The sequence below is a fragment of the Sesamum indicum genome, linkage group LG7, assembly GCF_026168435.1.
Source record: "Sesamum indicum cultivar Baizhima isolate 11 linkage group LG7, ASM2616843v1, whole genome shotgun sequence".
NCBI classification, from domain to species: domain Eukaryota; kingdom Viridiplantae; phylum Streptophyta; class Magnoliopsida; order Lamiales; family Pedaliaceae; genus Sesamum; species Sesamum indicum.
The window spans coordinates 6,081,378-6,103,404 of NC_142663.1; the positions used below are offsets into that span (position 1 = coordinate 6,081,378).

The 22,027-nt window shown below is 34.8% G+C and overlaps 2 protein-coding genes and 1 long non-coding RNA gene across 3 annotated transcripts; 1 reads left to right on the top strand and 2 right to left on the bottom strand.

Annotated features, from left to right (window-relative positions):
• Window positions 1-739: 739 nt before the first annotated feature.
• Window positions 740-2,443, bottom strand: LOC105166106 (protein EXPRESSION OF TERPENOIDS 1). The gene is made up of 2 exons (XM_011085337.3): window positions 1,807-2,443; window positions 740-1,349 (listed from the first exon to the last, which is right to left on the bottom strand). The coding sequence occupies exons 1-2, from the start codon at window positions 2,441-2,443 to the stop codon at window positions 958-960; spliced, it is 1,029 nt and encodes a 342-aa protein (XP_011083639.1). The 3' UTR covers window positions 740-957.
• Window positions 1,405-2,507, top strand: LOC148787506 (uncharacterized). Its single transcript, XR_016066305.1, has 3 exons — window positions 1,405-1,598; window positions 1,738-2,281; window positions 2,369-2,507. It is a non-coding gene; the product is annotated as an uncharacterized LOC148787506 (long non-coding RNA).
• Window positions 2,508-14,100: 11,593 nt separating this feature from the next.
• Window positions 14,101-20,156, bottom strand: LOC105166286 (coatomer subunit alpha-1-like). Its single transcript, XM_020695419.2, has 4 exons — window positions 19,964-20,156; window positions 19,601-19,845; window positions 18,248-18,742; window positions 14,101-17,494 (listed from the first exon to the last, which is right to left on the bottom strand). The coding sequence occupies exons 2-4, from the start codon at window positions 19,806-19,808 to the stop codon at window positions 14,538-14,540; spliced, it is 3,660 nt and encodes a 1,219-aa protein (XP_020551078.2). The 5' UTR covers window positions 19,809-19,845; window positions 19,964-20,156; the 3' UTR covers window positions 14,101-14,537.
• Between the last annotated feature and the right edge of the window lie 1,871 nt (window positions 20,157-22,027).

Consider the following 22,027-nt stretch of genomic DNA (forward strand, 5'->3'; position numbering starts at 1 on the left):
TTCCCATATTACATGTACCTTATCCAGCTACACCAACATTAATAACATCCATGTCCCAATTCACATGTATATATATATGCATCCCATGATGCAATAATATGCACAAATCTTCTTGATCCACACCTTCACACTCCTTTCTATTCATATTAGTAGCATCCTTGCATGTCAATGTCCATCACTCTTTAAACCAACAGCCCATTTAATTCCTGATCGTGTACACTTCAAAAAGAATGACAAATCACATGCAATAAACCGAAAACATATATAGGATATATTTCTGACTTGAAGTGGGGGGGGGGGGGGTTAGGTTACTTTGCAAATGTACTCGTTTCTGGGACATACGAAGGGCAAAGTGACATTTGCCGAATGCATGGGAGTCTTGCAGGGCTGGACCGGCAGCGCCCCATTTTCTTATATTTGTGAGTTCTGTACTGATAATGCTATGCAGCAAAATCTAAGGCAGATTTTTTATTAAACAATTGTACAACAAACCCTTTCGTCCTAATTTTATCCAGCAAGAGAACGGATAATGGGGGAAAAGAGTTCAAAAGACCCAATCAGAAAACAAGGCAGAGAACGAAAAGCCCATTAAAGAATGATGAAAGCAACACAAAACATGCAAAAAAACGCACACATCCACATGCTGCACAAAATACCAAAATGAAAATCCTTCTACCCAAAGCACAACAACTAAAGTGGTATCGGTAAGACCAACAACGATTAAAAATTTAAGGTAGCGAAAGCATAAAAATCATGATTGAAATTCGAACAAGAGTACTAATATTAAAATTAACGACATCCCATTGCCTTTCTTCTTACACCGTGTGTGTGTGTTTGTGTGTGTGTTTTCGTTCAATGGGGTGTTGACAATCGAGTTGTGATTGATACTACTAACAAGAACAGAAATAAATCTCTCAGCCGTCGACCCTTTTTCGTTAGAGAGGTAAATTCTACTTCTTAATGTCTTGGTGGTGGGAAGAATTGCGTACCCGCCATGAAAGCGGTGAGAGGAGTTGGATAAAGTGACGGGTCTAGCATCGTGATATTCGGGTTGCTGGTGGTGGTGGTGGCGGTGGCGGATGATGTCGCTGCCGCGGCGGCAATGAAATCGAGTGGCTGCTGTTGGGATCCTCCTCCTCCGCCGCCGGAGGAGCTCTCTCCCCCACCACCAGGTGGATACCGGGTTTCCGGGCCTTGATCGTAGAGAATTCCCTTGAAAACATGCCCGCCGATGTTGACAGCCGTCTGATAAGCCAGATGCTCCTCCGCATCATCCACTGCACTCACTCTCACACAGCGAAACACTGCTGGAGAATTCACTTCTGGTGGGAAGTGTCCCAACTCAAACCCTAATCACCAGCCAAGAAATAAATCAGGCAAAAAAAACAAATGAAAAGCTGAGCCTTGAATAAAGAAAGAGCAAAGCATTTTTTTCCGCTAACTCCTTTGGACTTTATCTGCGTCAGTTTTACTCTGTAACAGTAAGAAAAGAGAGAGAGAAGAAAGGTAAAGAGGGTAGTTAGATGAAGCATGGAGGTTGGATTTCTCAGTCATCACACGCGAATGATTTATACGATGAACAGACAGCCTTGTTGTTGGTTAGTATTTCAGCAGTACTGGTACAAAGTTTCTTTCTTCGATTCAAATACATTATTTTCCTGTCCTTTCGTATACTTTATGGAACATTACTGTTAATCTTTAATGACCGCTATCTCAATTTCCTTTTTATTTTTGAAGAAATCAACACATCAATGGTTCCCATATTTTCAAAATTCTGTTTTCATTCATAGAAGACTACAACATCACCTGATGTCGTAGCAGGCAAACGCGACGTAGTGCAAGCAAGAGCGGAACTCGCACCACCACCACCAGGATTCTCTCTGAGGCGCTTAGGATTTTGATCCCCTCTGGTAGTGAGCTGCTGCTGATGATGATCCTGCTGCAAGGCCGCGAGCTGCTGCTGCCTCTCGCGGCGTTTGGCGGCCGGAACCCACGTGCTCTTGACATGGGTCTGGCACTGAAAGCCGCGGCTCTTGCAGCAAGTTCTGCACCTCAAATGCTGGCAATCTTTCTTGGCTTGGTTCCCGCAATCTTGGCAGTTCATTCCTTCGTTTCCACCTCTCCCTTGCCGCATCACCCTAAACCCTGCTGCTGATCTATAGCTATAATGGGAAGACTCATCACCAAGGCTATTGATAAGGTTGTTATTTCTTCTACTGCTGCTACTCGGGCCGACAGAAAAGTCCACATCTTGAATACTGAGGTGCTGAGTTTGGTGCTGGTAAGAATGAAGTCTTTGCTGATGCAGTTGATAGTATTGCTGCCATAGCTCAAAACCCTTGTTATAGATCTCTTCGTTCTTGAACAGGAACAAGCTATTATTGGTGTCGGTTTGCTGATCTTGGTCTTGATCTTTACCACCTAGTGAGAAGAACCCAGACATTTTCCACCCCTACAAGCTACCTCTAAGCTCAATTTTGGGAGAAAATCCATAGCAAGAAGGAAAAAGAGGGGTGACGGAGATGTAACTATAAAGTAGTAGTTCTTGGAAGATCCGAGCCAGTGTGTGTGTGCGTGGGTTAATTTGTAAATTTGCAATCTTGAATTATGGGACTAGTAAGTTCACTACTACTACTATAAATACTCAATTCCAAGAAGTCAAGTTATATGTGTGTTTAGAGGGAGTAAACTGTGGAGACAGGAGACTGGAGAGGGTTTTCGCTGCTGACTGACACACTCACTGTGTGTGTTGGTGTGCGTTGATGATTTTTGGGGGTTTGTTCTCTGCTTGCAGCTTTTTTCAGAACCAAAATTTAGGAATTGTTTAGGGTAAGAGAAAAAAGGGATGGAGAGAAAGAAAGGAACTCGTTGTTGGTTTTGTTTGCCTCTCTCTCTCTCAATCTCTCTCGTTCTTTCTTGACAGTGATCACTTGATCAATTGAATTGTTGGTGTTTGTTTTCGATGCATTAAAGTCACAGCTCTGCAAACGCCGCCATCAGCCACTGCAACCACCCCTCTGCAACCTCAATTTAAGACATCCCCCGTAGTACAAACCAATATCTCCCTCCCCCCACCCCTCTCTCTTCTCTCTCACACACAACACACACTCTCTCTCTGTCGCTCTTGATTTAATTTCTGCTAGGGCTTGTGGGTTTTAGTGGTGGAGTGTGTGAGCTCATGAGAGGGACTGGTTTTTGTGCAGAAAATCTCGCCACTCCCTTCTACAGTTCTCTTGCAGTTTGCAATAAAAACGTCATCGAGAAAGATTCAATCCCAGCCCTTGCATGTCCATCCAACAGCCTCCACCCCTCCACGTGTCACCGCATCAGCTTTTCCTTATTCGTCCTTGCACCGGAAAACACGCTCTACTTTTCTCCACCCCCCCCCCCCCTTCAGTCTGACCATTCCCATAATAATTTAATGCCCTTCTTATTATTAATTTCTGAAAGCAATTAAAGGCAATTAACCAAATGAGGAAACACCACTTCACTCCCATTCTAGTAGCAGAAACATTTGATCACTGACAAATCAAGAACCCGATAATTCGGGTTTTCGCTATGATAAACGTCACAGACAGTGAGATTAGTGACTGAACTCTTTAATTTCCTACTTTTCTTTTTAAAAAAAAAGGTCTCGAGTGTACAAAAACTACCATCTGTTGGTCCTCAATTATTATAATTATCATTTAATATGGTAATAGGTAGCATATAAAAAAATGTGTGGTAGTCTACTCTAATTCTTTCCCTAATCATTTTAACTTTGACTTTTCTTTTGTTATAAAGTGGGCATATATTTTTATATTATGCTCAAGTTTAGTACCCTTTTTCTTAATTATTAATTCTTCTCTGAATGTTTCATAAATACAAAACTAGATTAGAGATTTGTGTTTTTTCTTTAAGTAAAATTCATCCGATGATTGGTTTATAGAGCTCATTGCTTTGCATTATATTGAATTATGTGACTGATTCAAATAAAACAACAGAACAAATAATCCGACAAATATCAAGTACGAGAAATTTAACTACCCATCGTATTGAGTTAAGCATCAAATAACTTTGTTACGGCTGACTCAACATTTGATTATAGTTGATTGCATAATATCCCCCTAGCACGCAGACTACACCAAGCTTCGAACACCCCCCTCCCCAAAGTGATCCGCTTGCAGTAGCATCATTGTACAATATTTATTTCATTCTGCTATCATTGAAATCTACATTCTGAAATTGCGCTCAATTTGTTGCTTTTACACTTGACCCTGCTTGTTTGTGTTGCTGCTTTCAGATTTCGTGTTTGTGTTCTTGTCGATTCCCTGTGGCGAGTGTCAGCGGATATTATGTTGTTGCTGTTGCAGGGCGGAAGTAGTTGTTTACTGCAAACTACTAGCCACATGGTGCCTCTTTTCCTGCATTGACATTGAAAAAATATGATTTTTCGCTATGGTTAATTACTATAACTAAAAGAAAAAAAATATACAAATCAATCGCGGTTACACAACAATCATTAGTCGTTGCTTCTGCAGGTGTGGCCAAAACATAGACATAGCCAAAATCATGACAAATATTATAATTATAACTGAAATCATAAAAAAATAAAATAATTAATTATGATAAAAATTTAAATTGAATACCTGTAAGATGACTTTACAAACCAAACAAAACAAAGTTCAAGTGGGATAATCGTAATTTCCAATCTAACACTAATGTATTTATATTCAAAGTAAATCTGAGAACGTTCAAAATATAATTTCACCTATAATAAATAATATAGATATAGATATAGATATTTTATGACATATGAAGCGTCTCTATTTAGAGGTCAACCCCTTCGATAGCAACACTAGAAGTGATGGATGTATCAACGGAGAAGCTTCCTAACTCCAGTTACCAATAATATATATATATATATACATATATTTACATAGATAAGACCTTGTTTGGAATGTAGTGAAAAAAGAGAGAGGGGCAAGATATGTATATGCCCAAAAAGGAGACATAGGTGTAATATTTGCTTCACCCTGCGCGTGCTAAAATTATCGCCATTCGATTCCCACTACTTATAAATCATCAAATCTCATTTTTTTCAAATCATTTTATAGATATGGGGAAAAATTCGTTTAAAAATTGAGTAAAAAATTCTCAATAAAAAATAAAATAATAAATTCTTTATTTTCCAAAACATAAGGGATAGTTTTTTTTTTTTAATATATATATGAAGTATTTGTTTATTTCGCATATCGAAATAACTTGCATTTAATCTGATAGATACGTATCCAACTAATGATCTTGCCTTTTATTACAATGTCCTTATTATTACATGAATCCTTTTCTCGACTAGTTTGTGGGCTTAGTCTGGAACGAAAGAAAGTAGAATAATTCTGTAATGTAGAATTAAAGTTGGTTTTTCCCATCTCCCCTAGTATTTGGACTCATGACCTGTTCTATATAGGAACAAGTTGCCATCATTATGACATTTGATCGTCCCTAACAAACTTTTTAATTCGTGCAAGAACCAAGGGGATTTCATTAGGGTTTCGAGAGCAAGGATAGAGCAACATTGTACGTTTTTAAAAAATAATTACTTATATTCGATTATAGAATCATATAAAAATAATAAATGACGTGGTAGCAGTACAAATACTATAGTGGATAGGTACTCTTGTTATTAGCATTGGACTAGAATATATATTGTCCACCAGCTACATTAATTAATAAAGTACAAATCAATATCATTACATTAATACTAACAGATCCCAACAAAAAGAACAGGTAGTAAAGAAGACAAAACTTTACTGCTCCATAGAAATAATCATTAAATAGAAAAAGGAAGAACACACATTTTATTTGCATTATTATTGCTGTGTTTTGGATAAAACACAGAATGTTGCTATATGGACCAGGACAAGACAATAATCGTGCTAGTTATATAATGGAAATAACGTTTTACATGAAGTAATTTAGTTTTTTTTTTTTTTTTTTTTCTTACTTTTTCTTCCTATTACTTATGAAATTTTTATTTTTAGTTTTATAGCTTTAAAAATATATATATAGTTCTGGCCCCATGACACCTTTTGATTAGATATTTAATAAAAAATGTTACGTTGTCGTTATATACATGAGACCAAAGTGCTACTTTTTGAAAATTTGCATGAGACCAAAAATAAGAATTTTCTAACCAATAAAATACAAAATATAACTTTGAAGCTAACCGCCACATGCATTTTTTATTTAATGAAAACGTGTCATTCGACTAAAAGTGTTACTTTTCAAAAATTAGAGAACGAAAAGTGATAATTCTATAATAAATGAAAATAAAAGTGTAAAACTTCTAAATTACAGGACAAAATATATTATTTTATAGCTACATTACGCTGTCCGATTGATATAACAAATGTATTTATACTCATGGCTGCGAGTTCATAATTATGCAATACTTTCTCCCCTGTAATAAAAGTTACTCGATTATACAGTTGTGTATATATATATATACACACACATATTATATATAGATGTGCTCTTTTATTAATTATCAGCATATCAAATTTGAAACCTAATGTTTCGAAGACAATAGTGAGCAATAATGATTAGAAACAACTTTAATTTGCAATGGCTTCGAACATTAAAATCGTACGGCTGGAACAACTCATGTTATATATATGATCGATGTTGTAATAATGTGCTTACTGGAATTAAAGGGTACATGACGTTGTTTTTCACATTAATATTATATGCCACTGCACGCATGTAATAAAATTTTTTGTCATTTAATATACGTAATTAGTAATGGTTTCGATACTATCACTTGATTTTTTTATCATCGGTATTTTTTTTTGTGAATATATATCAATTATATGGTAAATGCAACACTCAACACGTGATTGATCGTCTTCTCTAAATTATACACTAATTCCTGATTGCTTTAAATTTGTCCAAACCTGATCTAAACTATAATTTTTTCACTCGCGTTGAATAAATATATAGTTGTAATACTTTTTAGAGACCACCCCCTATCTATTCTTTATATACACAAACCACCATTGTTTTCTTCATAATTAAAAAAATCACCCCCCACAGCTAAATAACAGGGGTAGTTTGCGTGATAATATCGGCATTTTTTAGTATATTTAATTTTTTTTAAATATATAGATGGTTTATGTAAATGATATTGATGTTTCTATTGGGTGTATGCAATAATTTTTTTAGAAAAGTAGGAGTGTTTTGTGTAAATAGATCATAGATCAGGGGTGTGGATGCAATTATTCCTATTTTTTAATAATGGTGCGTAAAGGAAAATAAAAGAAAAACTTTCCGTTTAAAGAAATGTTGATAATGTAAACACGTGAGTCCTCCCCAATTAGTGGCCATAATTTGGAATTATTAATTAAATAATTATTGGGTAAGTAAAAGGCAACGACGGCCAAACAATAGTAATTAATGCTAGGCTTTGGCTAATCAAATAATTGTGTGCGGACCAGATCCGAAAAAGCAATAATTTCTGTGGCCGAAAATGAATTTTTTATTTGCGTTTTAGGGGCCCGAGGATCTTCTTTTTTACTATTTGACCCTCTTTTTTTCCGCATACACATCATTTTCCTACGCCCTGTCTTTCTAATCATAAACGATGTGTGATTGGTTGCATGAAAAGATAGGGTCCTCTCCTCCCTCCATACAATGCTCTAATATTGTTCCTATCATTGTTTTTTATTATTTAAATTTTACTAAAAATATAAAATTTATCACTTTATTTATATTATAAATTAATTATTTATTCCGTAAAAAAAATTATTTGATTTGCAATAAGTCAGTTGTTATTCAATTGGGAAAAAATATGAATTTTCATTCATTTTTTTTTGGCATAGTATCAGTAAATTTCGTTAATCTTGACTAACATAAGGATCTTGTTGTTGTACTAAAACAAATATTATGGGTATTACATGTAATTTTTCAAAGCACAAAGAATTTACATGTAGATGTAATTTTTTCTATTATTGGGAAAAAAACTTTTAATATTTTAGTTTAGTGGTTAAAGCTTAACTCTTGTGAACAAATTCAAGATCATGAGTCAAATCCTACCATATGTGTGCGTATTGTCTCACTCTATGTTGATATATTGTATTTTATTTCATTATTCGTAGTATATTAGCGTATTGATATATTGACTGAATCGACATATTAATTAATTTATTAAGATATTAATGTAATTATATACTTACTATCTAAAAAAATTAAAAAAAAAAAAAGAGAAGAGAAAGATAATTGCTAACTTTTATAACCCGCATCTACACTCAAATTTTGTTAGTCTTCATTAGATTTCATCCAATTTTTATATTGAACTGATCAAATGGCAACAGATTATAAATTATAATTTAATATATTTTTTAAAAAATATTCAATATGGATTAGTATGCTCTGTAGATTATTTACTTTACCTACTCTCAATTTTTTCTACATTTTTCCAAAAAGAAATTTAAAAAAATCCCTACAAGGATCAAGTAGAAATTCAACCTCACTGTTTAGGGACGACATAATTATTTTTTATTTGAAATATTATTTCTAATTTTTTAAATAAAGAGAGTGTTCGAGTGTATTTGAATTGATAGATTTGGATTTGAAAAAAAGAATTTTAAATGACTTCACCTAAATGGAATTTGAAATCCATTCATATTCATCAAAACTTAGTTCAAAATTAAAATAAAAGAATTTAAAATCCTTGATATTTAGAATTATTCAAATATATCCAAAAAAAATCTATTACGAAGCATTTGAAATCCAACCTAAAAGAAAAGGGGATAATTACACTCTCATACCCTAGAATTTAGTATAATTGCACATAGATCTCCTGTAATTTGAGAAATTACCTCTAGCAATTCTGGAATTTTCTTTCGTCTAACAGATGAGTCCCTCCGTTAGTTAAAATATAACAGATGAGTCCCTCCGTTAAGAATATTAAATATAATTTCTTAAATGATAGAAAATTTACATATAATTATATTAAATTAAATGTCAAAGGGTGTAATTCTGGCAGGAAAAAATAGGAGAATTTGGCAAAAATGAGAGTCCCAACAAAGAATTGAACAGAATGGTGAGTGTGTGTGGCAGTGATGTGAAGTGAAGGTATCTCGAGCCCAGCGTCCGATTGCCTTTTGAATCCACCCTATCACACTATCCCCCTCTCCCTCTCCCTCTCCCTCTTCCTCTGCATCATCACACTATAATTCTTCTAACAATTAAGTCTTTTCAATTTCACTATTATATATTTTTTATTTTATATACTACTAATTACATAAAAATAATTCAATCACTTTATAAAATAGTATAGTCAAATAAATGTGAAAATTATAATTTAAGGTTGGACAGGACAAGAATGATAATTTGTTCATGCTTGTGCTTATAATTACATTCAACCTTTTAAATAAATATAATTAATAGTCAAATAATGATCATAATTAGTTCTCCGAGGTTTATGCATGCTTGACAACAAGGAATGATTAGCACCACATAAGACAATATGGAAACAACGAGGCTTTTTTCTCATCTAAGGACAGCATTCTCAATTTTTATCGATCTAAGACTGAGATTTATGAGCAAGATTGAAATCATGAGTTTGAATTTCATCGAACATGTATAAATATATATATGTATATATATAATCTCATTTTATGGGAGTTGTTGAATTATAAAATTTGTCACCGTTATTAATTATATTGATTGAATCGATGTGCTACTCAAAACCAACAAAGTCTTGCGAGATTGATTTCCATCCATTGGGGTAAATTAATATTCACATTTTTCAAAGTCAAGTTGATATGCACGAATATTCACTGTCCCTTGTAAACTTATAGATATACTTTTTTTTTTTTTTGGGGGGGGGGGGGGGAGGGGTGTTGGTGTAATATACCTTGAAAAGTGTTTGTATAATCTTTTGTGGCTGAATAAGGAGTGTATTTTGTGATTACAACTACGACATCAACATGTATACTTGTGATTCGCAGATAGTAGAGGTATTTGTGTTCCAAGTCTTCGTTCCATCTGTCTAGCTAATATTAGGTTTGCAAGTTTGGATGGGTAATGTACATAATGGGATATTTGTGTAAATTTTTGCTGTTGAATAAGATTTGTACTTGTAATTACATAATAAATGTAATATTTATTAAATATATATGTTTTAAAAAATAGGTGAATCACAAAATTAAATGTAATTAATGGAGATATAATGATGACAGAATTTTCCCAAAATCAACAAGCAGTTGACAGCACATTCATTCAATTTCAGGACATAGAGATGTAAACATCAATGTCAGAAAAAGCCGGAAAAAAACAAGTGTAAGTTCAAAATTCCATAATTAATAAGGTAAAAGCGCCACCTTCATTTATGCATCCAACTCACTTTGTCTTTAAATCGCTACTTCAAAAACATTATAATAATAATAGTAAAATCGCGGCTTATTAATCTGTGGAGTGTGGAGGCGCCCTATTTCGCTATCACCCCATTTCCTTGCCCATGTAATTCATTGCTGTTAACTCACATCCACAATATAATATTATATAATATAATATATTTATATATAATTATGATGAGCTTTATTGATATTTTAATATAATTACGAATACATTTTTGTATTTATCAATACTCTTTTATTTTAATAATCGTTCAATAACTAATTGAATGTGTTAATTTTTGTCAGATTTTTCTAATTTTTATGTTGTAAAAATAACAATTACAGCAATTGAAAAAAATAAAAAATAAATTTTCAAGTTGAAGCGCGTATTTCGCTCTCTTTAAGGAGATTCAAACCCACTACAACAAAATTCTCACTGATCCAGTGGTATCACTCTTGACTTGTCCTCTCTAGGATACAACAGTGCGACAACTTTGTATGACTCTTACTCATTCTGGACAAGTAGTAGAGTCCAAAACTCCACATAAGAAGAATACCTTCCAACAACTAATATAAATCTATCTTATAAAATAGGGATAATTATATTTACCCCCTTTGGCCTATGGTCTGTTTACACAAACCACACATGTCTTTTGTATAGTTACATAAACTACCCATGACAATAGAAAAAATAAGGGTAGTTTGTGTAATGATGCTAACATTTTTAAGGGACGTGTTTGTAATTTTTCAAAAAAATAAGGGGAGATTTGCGTAAGTGATAATGCTATTTTGGTGGATGATATATAATTATCTAAAAGATATGGGCGATTGGTGTAAACAGGCCATAGATCAAGAGGTGTAAATATAATTATTCCTATAAAATAATTGAATGCAGTAGATGTGTATATCAAGACAAGTAGAATGATACCCCTTTTATAGGTGTAGAAATCATCCACCATCTTAATGTTAATTAGTGGACAATAATGCGACAGATAATGGCGATAAATGGCTACTAATGTGTATGAATATGATGTAATAGTGGGATGATAGTATTGAAGAAGAAATGTTACAAATATGATGGTCATAATCATTTATCAACACTACTAACCTTAACATCAACGGGAGCAATATGAAGAGACATGTGTTATAATTTAAATATTAAAATCCAAATATATTAACATATGATGAACTGACCAAAATGCTCTTGTAGATTATAAATGATAACATTTTGAGCTTGTACGAACTCGATTTAATTAGTACAAAAATAATAAAATGTATGTACTTAAAAATTTCAGATCAGTCCTTCTGAAAAAATAAACTAAATAATTTCAAATTGTTCGAATTCGATTCATGTTTAACTCAATTAAAGCTCGTTTGAGCTCAATTATATTAATAATCAAATCAATCCAAACTCAATAATAATTCAAACAAATTTAAACAATCACGCATTCATTTCCAAGTTGACCTCACTTCCTTTTTTGTGTTTTTGGCATCATCATTAATAAGTAAACATAAAGAAAATCATAATTAAATAAATTAATCAAACATATTAAAAATTTGTATCTTCAACCTTATTTTATATGGTTTTTTCTACAAGTAGCACATGCCAAGCTCTTAATTTGCATGAAAATTTAGGAGTCTTTTATTAATAATCTCACTTATATATTCAACTTCTTCATCTTCTAAGTGGCCTATTTACTATATTGTCCTTTGTAAATTTATGATAATTATTTTGTTTACTCCATATCATCCATATTTTGTGCATATTAAATTTTTATTTCAAATGATATTTTATTTAATATATAAATGGTAAGGTATAAAATATTTTTTTAATAAAACAAATAGTATAATGTTTATACATATAGAATATATATATATATATATGTTAAATAAAATGAAAAAAATATAATTAAATTTAAAATATGAAATTCAATTCGTATTTTGGGGGCATGGGAAAGTTTTATTCATAAGTTTGATGAGTGAGCATGGTACGGATGAGCACCCAATTATCTCTAGTTATTACTTTATTATTACCATTAATTATTGTCATAAACAACTTAGGTAGAGAGAAGCAAAAGATGGGTCCTAGTCCTAGTCCTAGTCATCACATGGTGGGTCCCACTTGGCCCTCCATGTGCTCAACATCATGATAAAGTCAAGAAAATAAACAAATATATAGATATTTACTGTTGTCTTAGTTTAATAATTAAGACTGAGATTTTATTAACAAATTTGAGGTTATAGGTTCAAGTTCAACTATATATCTGGTATTTATGTCACTTTATATGAACTTATTGTAAATTTATTTATTATTCTTTATTATAAAGGTAAATTACAAGGGACTACTCATTATTTGAAAAATTACCAATCCCTTATGAAATTAATGATGTTCTAAGAAATACCCCTATAATGAATTATCACGAAAGAGTATCTGTTAGATGTTCATTGATTTCAAGAAATGCTTACAATTTTTCAAACAACGAAGAAATTTTTATAATTATGAAAAATTTCAAGAAAGACTATTATAATGAATATAGTAATAATTTATGCGGACACCATAATATTACTCATAATTCATAGATTTGAATTTTTTTTTTTCTAATATGGAGTCATTCAAAATCTTTTCTCCACATTCTTCCCTTAAATCCAAATAACAACCAATTATTTTAGAAAATATATTTCAAAACGTTAATCAAACGGTATAAAATCATATGATCCAAAAGAATTAGTTATTACAAACTTTAAATTCAGCAATTTAAATGTAGGCTTAGAATCAGTCTGACCTAGAAAAATACATATTGTTTAGGGAGTGATATGTTTGTAGTGATAGAGCAATTAGGTTTGTGGATGAGCATAAATATAATTGTTGGGGCAAATGGGCATTATCAGTAGTGATTATATACCAAAAGAAAAAGAGGGAATGGACGGCCAAGTCACGTGGGATTCAACAACTTTTGACAACCCTAAGACCATTTTCATGGAGGCTAAGGATTTTTTTGATGGGGAGGAGGGGCCATCCTATGCAGCAACGATCATTAGTCTTTCACAAAGCAATTCATGAGATTACCCAGAAACAGCCAAACATGCCACTGTCCCTCCAATTTTTTCAAATAAATTACCTTATTGTTGCCGTAAAAAGAAAAATAAAAAATTCCAGTTCGAATCTGATTACATCTCATCTAGGAGATTGCACCGCAACACTAGTTAATTTTAGTATTTGTTAAGTAAAATTTCAAAGTAGAAATTCAACCCGAACAAGAACTAACGTAGCTGCTGCATATGAAGGGAAGTGCTGAACTATTTGTTTTCCTGAACTTATAGATGAAATGATATTTCACCAACATGTATAAATACATCCACATTAGGACAAGCTGTATTATAAGTCTTCAACAATGTCCACATGGTAAATTTATGTTTCAATACCAACGTTGTCATTGGATGGAAAAACCTAGAACCTAGTACACATCATATCTTATCTACTGACTTGACACACCTGTAAGATGGAAAAACTTGACACATCTTTTATTAGAGTGTACAGAGGTTTTGATTCATCTACCTGTTGGCACCAATTGTGCAATAGATTAAGGAACTGTAATTACAAAAACATGCATCTCTAGTGACATTGGGATGATGCTAATTTGATACAACTTACTATACAAGAAAAATTTGGAGTGGACAAGCATGTTAGAATTGAAGCTAAAGGAGTCCAGTGCAGTAAAGAAAATGAAGGAAGCTCATAAAGTTGAGTTATATTACTACATTAAGTAAAATGAGAATGAAAAATGTCTATTACATCTGCAAAAAGAACATCCAAGAACAAACGTAATATAAGAAGGAAAAAGGCAGGCGATAAAGATGCCGCATTTAGCCAGGCACGCTAAATTCCCACATAGTATAAGAATGGTTGAAGTGAAAAAATCTTACACGGCTTTATTACAAAGAAAACTGTAACCATAAGAACAAAAAATAGTGAAGGGGTAGGGAGGTTGATGGAAATATTGCCAAAGGAAAACAGATATAGAACACAGATATAAGTGCAAGTGAAACCTCTGCTTCTGAAAGTCCTAGCTCTTTGTTTGTCCAGCCGGTTACGCATCCACTGACTTAGCCGGTTTCTCCAATGGTGAAAGTCACTAAACAATCAACTGCGGGGTGATTAAATCATCTCATCTGTGAAGGAGAACAGAGCAAGCCAGATGCGTCAGCTCCTATGACTGAAAGGTCACAAACGGTACAGAGCTGTCCTTGCTGAGATGGGACGAAATGCGTGTGGCAGTAAGGGCAAGTTACATCTTTCTGCCCCCGATAAATGGGAACGTATGTGGCCCCACAGACCACAAAGGGATTTCTGAAGTCATAGTTCAGCTGAGTAGCATCTCTCATGTTCCTTTCGGCAGCCTGTAGAACTTGGCGAGCTGTCCTGGCTTGGTTCTCATTGCTTGGATTGGTCTCCAGAAGTCGACGGGCAAAGTTGGCTGCAGTGCTTAGATTTTGTGCCTTGAAGCAAACAGTCATAGCATTCAACAAGGCGAGTCTCAAGTGTGGAATCTGGAGGTTACAATGGGTGAAGTAGGCTGCAAGTTCCTGCTGACGAACTGGATTGTCCTTCAACTCCCTCCTCTTGAGTTCCATCTGCAAACCCAGAACATATTCTTTTACTATAACAACCAACTCCTTGACTTCATCCACCTCTCTTCGTGTCTCGACCACAATCAGTGGAATTGTGTGAAGAATAGACAGGAAATGGCGAAGAGCTTCAGAAAACTTTCCAGCAGTCGTAGCCTTGTAACCAGCCTTGAGTTTCTCTTCCAATTGAGAGAAATTGAAGACAAGTGCAGGGGGTCTTCGGACATTAGGGGTTGCTGAGTCACTCCAACCCCTCTCCACTGCAATTGAGATTACTGGTGCTGAGGTGAAGGCACGCAAGTAAGTGTGACTGCCCATGTGAATATCAATAAATTGAGACTTCAACGGGGAGAAATTCTTTATTCCCAACTGCCGGCTCAATAAGCGCATTGCCGTGTCAAAGTCCCCGGCAGCAGCATGTTCTGCAGCTAGGGACGATTTCTGGACCCAAATCTGGCTTACAGGCATGCCAGGGGTGGGGGTAACAAAGATGGAAGACCGCGCATTAGGAGCAGTCTTTGGCGTCTCAGCATCAGGAGGCAGATCCAGATCCTCAAGATCCCATCCTCCTTCCTCATCATTCTCGTCGTGCACAGCCTCATCATCCAGCACCAAACTAACATCACCATTCTGCAAGTTGGCCACCTCAACAATATCCAACGCCTCACCCCAATCAGCATCCGCTGCCTCTTCTTCATAATCTTCATCGACACCTCTGCCTGTATCATCAAGGCCACCCTCAAATATGCCTTTACTCACCATCAACAAAGGCCAATCTCCAGCACATAACACTGGGCTCGGGGGTACCAAGAGAGAAGCTTGCTTCCCCCCTGGCAGAGAAGGAACATTATCCCCCAATTCCTTAGCAAGATGCTCTGCAATATCATGGAGCCCATGGACCGAGGCTGTGATATATGCAAGAGGCAAATGACCAGCATTCTCCAGAATCTTAACCCGTTCCCGGACATCACCCAGATACAGTGCATCATGAAATTGACCCATGACATCATTCTTGACTTCAGCAATTTTCATCATTTTGGACAATTTGTCCAGATTACCAGTTATCAGATAATGGAAAGATAGCCTCTCGAAGTTCTTTGTCTTCTGGTATGCATATTCAACAATCCCAGCATTCCCCTGCCGCAGGGCCTCCACACCTAGCCTATACCAGTAATCTTTCTCATCAATCTTTTTAGCAGATTCAAGTGCTTTCTCAATGTTACCACTTTCAAGGGCCAAGTTGAAACGAGTTCTCTCATCCTTCACAAAATAAAGAGCAACTTGTGGGAAGCCCTTCTGCTGCAAATAAGCAATCATGGCTTGTCCGCATAATTCTGAATTTTTTATCATGCTCATAACCTGATCATATCTCTTTCTTATCAGGGATAGCTTAAAAATATACTCAGTAGAATCAATAATGATAGGACGGTTTTTCCCATCTCGGTCCAAGCAAAAGATTGTGCTCCCATATATCTTCGTAATGTATACAGGGACATCCAGTGTCTTGATAATTCCACTATCCCCATTAGGAAGGCAGTACTTGATGTGCGTCAGAGTAGTATAAATAAAGACACCATTACCATCCCATGCTCCACTCTTGACACGAATAGTCTCATGAAGAGTGCAACGGTGCACGAGCTTCTTGTCAGCAATCACAATTGAATGTTTGCTCAGTAAAGCAACACTCTCCATATCCGGAGACCAAACCACATATCTGACAAAAGATGTTTGGAGATCCCCAAGAACAATCCTTTGTTGAAGATCAAAATTGACAACCCTGTCGTCAGACCTGCATAGCAAATTTCCGGTGCCCGCATAGAATATAGCATCAGTACCAATGGGTAAAGAACTCTTCTTTACTATTTCATTTTTCAGATTCCTGACAAGGACTTGGTTGGAGGTCTTCTCGAGGACAGCAAACCTATTTCGAGCCACAAAAACTGCTGAACTCCCAATACCTCTTTTTGCCTCTTGAACTATGTCACCTCTGCCATAGCTATCTTTGGGAATAACATAGAGTTCATATGATCCCCCATCTGTGTCTGAGCACACCAAGATAGCATTTTCTGTAGGACTATAAGAAAGAGTTCGAGGCCCTTGATTCAAACCACTCGAACCAGGACGACGGATAGGTATCAGCTGAGTATCTTTCTGAGTCGAATACTCGAAAGAACGTAGAAACCTGTCCTTGACATAGAAGAGTGCATCACCACTAACAGAGAACGCAGGACGTTCTCTCTCTAGCTTAAAAACAATCATGCCACTGTCATGACCAGCAGCAAGAAGATTCATCTCCGGATGGGCAGCAAGAATCCAGAATCTGTCATGCTCCCTACGAAAAGTCTGCAGGCCAGTTCTTTTTGTAGCATCCCAAACTCTGATACTCTTGTCTTCTGAATTTGACACTATGATGTCCTGCCTTGCATGGAAGAGAACACATGACACATTATTCATGTGTCCTCTCAATGTGTCCACCTCCCAAGCCTTTGTATCTAGCATGAAGAAATCAAATATCAGCCATTTAATTTCACAACCTATAAGTTTTATGCCACTAGAAAAGCAATACGGACATCATTAGAGCAAGTTTCAGGAACACGTATAACGTATCTAATAGAGGGAACTTCCTATACGGCTATACATAGTTCCAGCCAGTTCAAGTGAAGCTGAACTGGAATCAGCACTTGGTTAAATTAGAAAATGAAGGCGCATAAATGTGTTGGGTTGCCACCAGATATCTTTTCCACAAGGCACAAGATCAATTGACTGCAATCTTTAGAATGACCAGTAGCCAAAACTCAGAAAAAGAAGTCCACCCTTCTGCATCAGTGTCTCAGTAAATTGATAGCATATCAATCAGTCTTCAACCCCCGCCCCCGAGAAAAAAGAAACCCAGTTAGTTAAACAAACGACATACTTTTCAAAAACTCCAATGGAACACACAACTCAGAAGATCAATACAGAGTGACATGGTCGTTCCAGAATACAAGAAACCACTACCCTTTATTTAGCAATGTGGGGAGGAATGAATTATAGGACGCTAGAAATTTTAAGAGACTATTGTCACCAGTCACGTCCCAAAATCTCTTCGATAGCAAAATGCTTTTTTTATCCTCAAAGTTAAATATGGTTTTAAACACTCAACCCTGGACTATAACATGGGTTATCTAGATCCCAGCATCAATCCTCCAAAATAATGACATTGCTCAAAGAAGAGGTTAAATAAATCAAAATTCATGCTAGCATACCATTCATCCGCCAGATTTTAACTTGACGGTCATCTGCTCCAGAAACGATCAGTGGGAGAGTCGGATGGAAAGAAGCCCAGTTAACCCCTCGGTCATGGCCTTCCAAGACATACTTCACAACAGCATCAACCCCACCAAAGAAGTCGGTATTCATTTGGGACAATCTCAGAATGTCATCAGCAGGAGATACTGTTTTCTTCCTCAAGGCACCAATATCCCAAACACGCACAGTCTGATCCAAAGAGGCTGAAACAACAAGGTCTTCTTTCGGGTGAAATGAAGCACACATGACATAGTGGTTGTGCCCAGTCAACACAGAAATGCAAGTCCGAGATTGCCAGTTCCATATTCTAATTGTTTGGTCATCACTTGCACTTACAATCCAGGGATACTCATGATGAAATTGAACTGTCCTGATGTAATCAAGATGACCAAGAAGAGTAAATAGACACCGGTGCAATTTGTAATTCCACACCTTGATTTTATAATCATCACCTGCAAAAAATTAGGTTTGACATGCGGAATCCATCTAAATTGTAATAAATCATGTCCGAAAGAGTGCTAGCAGAAGATATCTGACAAAGGAGTTATATCACTTGATAAATCACAGACAGAAAAGGTAGATATATGTACGTTGATTTTCAAGTATTTGCTCTTCAATTTAGTAAATACTGTGTACCTCAAGATAATGAACTTACATAATCCTAATAAAAGTCATAAGAAAAGATGATGCATGGGTTCAGATTCTCCACCTCCAGCGCTACTGGAAAATCCTTTGCCTTAAGTGGAACCAGTATCCACCAGTATAATATTGTTTAGCAATCAAACAAACACTGCAACATATTACATGTACATTCACCAACTCTACAACTAGACTCCGTGAATTATATAACTCGTGTTCATTCAGATAACACATGCCTTCATTTAAACCCAAATCACAATTACATAAACGATAGGATCTCTTAATTCCAGGATCAAGATAAACTACACACTTTAGTTTGATAGCAGCACATTTACAATACAGAAGGTTAAAAGCATGCCTTTATAGCCATAAATAAAATGTTATAAAAGGTCCAATACTATTAATGACAATATGATAATTCTGATCATTAAGTCCTCTAAACAGTGACATAGAAATATCCAAACTGCAAATCAAAATTGCAAAAGTCACTGATCACGAAGACAAATTCAATACACCATCAACAAACCAGCAGATCCAGAGTTCAAAACAGTACACATGCTCCAAAGAAAGCATAATTACCTGAAACCACGCGGAGATCACAATGCAAGAGTAAATTCCACAAAGACCAAAAACATAAACAAAAACAGAGCATCTGCAGAAACAAATCAAACCTCCAGATACAAAAAGCGGCTGCGATTTATGGAAATGAACGCCGCGAACGGGTCCATCATGCTCGTCAAACCGATCAATGAGCGTCCCCATGCGGTAATCCCAGAGCTGGATCACGCCGCTGTGTAAACTCGCCAAGATCCATGGCCTCTTGCTGTGGAAACTCAAACCTTTTACTCTATTACTCTTCGTCTCAAACTTCGTCAACATTTCCCACAACTCTTTTGTTCCCCCAAAATCAAACACTCTGAACCAAAAAAAAATAAAAGCCAAAAACAAAACAAAAACAACCAAAAAAAGAACCGTGAGATCTATATTCAATTAAAGAAGAAATCGAAACCCTAACTCATATCCACTCTGTCCACCTGATTTAGATCTGCGACGAATTGGGTATTCTCTATGCCGGAGGGTGTGGGTAAGAAGGGAAGTGAGTGTGGGGTAACAGATCGAGAGTGTATAATAATAAGGAAGAATAGAAACTGCGTCTATTTGTTCCTGATTGCTGGTGGATCTACTCTACTTGGGGGATCACTCATCACTGTTTGGATCCGAGAATTGAAATTTTATTTCTTTTTTATAGGGGCTCGCTCGCTTCTTTTTCTACTCGGTTTTTATTTTCCTTAATTACATTTTCCACCCCTAATTTTTCCGTATTTTCATTGGGCGGATGACATTTCTTTGACATTTCTAACATTTAGTCTAAGGCTTAGGATCTCCGTGTAAGTCAAGTTATGACAAATCTTTAATTGTACAACGTGTAAAAGTTATTTGTGTAATAATCATTTTATAAGTGGTCCTTTACTTTTATCCTATGTTGTTTTTATTTGTATATAATAAATAATATTTTATATTTTAAATATATAAAAAAGTTATATATGTATATAATAATAACTCAGAAATATTATGAATATAATAAAAAATATTGATGTAGCGATGTTATAAATCATCATTGTGAGTGAGAAATGTCTTTTTTTTTTACATATAAAAATGATATTATAAATTAATAATTATTATTTACTTAATTAGTATAAAATGAGAGATTATAGTTGAATTATATCATACTCCCAAGATTGAATAAGTTATCAAACCTCAATCGGAACATTATGAATTACTGACCAACTATCATTTCTTATGACAAAATGCATGAAAATCCCTTGTATTTTAAAAAGTATGCAAAAAACACCTCCTTATTTTCAGAATAGGTTAAAAACCCCCTCCTATTTTGTTTTAGTCAGCAAAAAAACCCCATTCTGTTAGTAACTAATGGGAAGTGGAGGAGACGTTTGTCTACTGCGTTTGGTAGTCATTTTCTGCGGTTTAAGTTCATATTTAATGATAATTTGGACTAAAATACCCCTCTATGGATCTATATAATATACAAAGGACTTTTTGGCTTATTTTGTGTCTTCCTTTTGTCATTTCAAACTCTAAAAATAAGTATTAAATTTAAATTAAAATATTAAATTATATTTAATTTATTTAATATTAAATATTAAATTATATTATATTTAAGTTCAAATAATTTTATAATTATTAATTATTAAATCTAAAATTATCTTTAAATAATTAAAATATATATTTAATTACAATAATTATTGTTAATTAGCCAAAAAAATTTAATTATTATAATTATTTAAAATATTCTTAATTAACTAAAATATATTTTAATTAATATAATTAAAATTAATTACAAAATTAAAAAAAGAAAAAGAAAATCTGCTATTTCGCCCATTTTTTGTCGGAAACTTGTTTCTAAGTTTTCGGTGCCGTCCGAATAAATTTTCGATGGCCAATGGTAACATTAAAATCCTCTCTTCAAAACGAATATTTTCATACTTTCAATTTGAGTTTTCGTCAATCATAGAGAATTGGCTCAAGCAACGATCGTAGAACATGTTTGCCATCGATTCGTCTTTGTCCGGTCAAATCTCGGTCTCATATCACTACCATCAGACTCGTCTCTTCGAGACGATTCTAACAAAATCAGCCTCACTCAATTTGATAAAAATTTTATGAAGATATGATAATTTTAACAAAATCTCGTTGCCGGCAACAAGATTTTTGGAGGGGGAAAGCCGGGGGTAAAGGGGTGGGGGTGGGAGGCAGGGGAGGTAAGGGGGTGGGTGGGGTAGTTAGTTTTTTTTTTTTAATATATAATAATAATATATTTTAAAATTTTAAATTATTTATATGTAATATAAGTAATAATTTGTTGAATCTAGACCTTTTATTTTTTTAAAATCTAACGGTTGAGATTAATTGATTAGATCTAGCTATCAATATCTGATAAAAAAAGATCCAACGGTCATTAAAATAAGAAATAATATATATTAAGTAAGGGTATGACAGTTTTTTTCTAAACAATTAACACCGTTAGTTGGATTTAACGGAGATCGGACGAGTGAGCTGAATTTTACAAAACACATGGG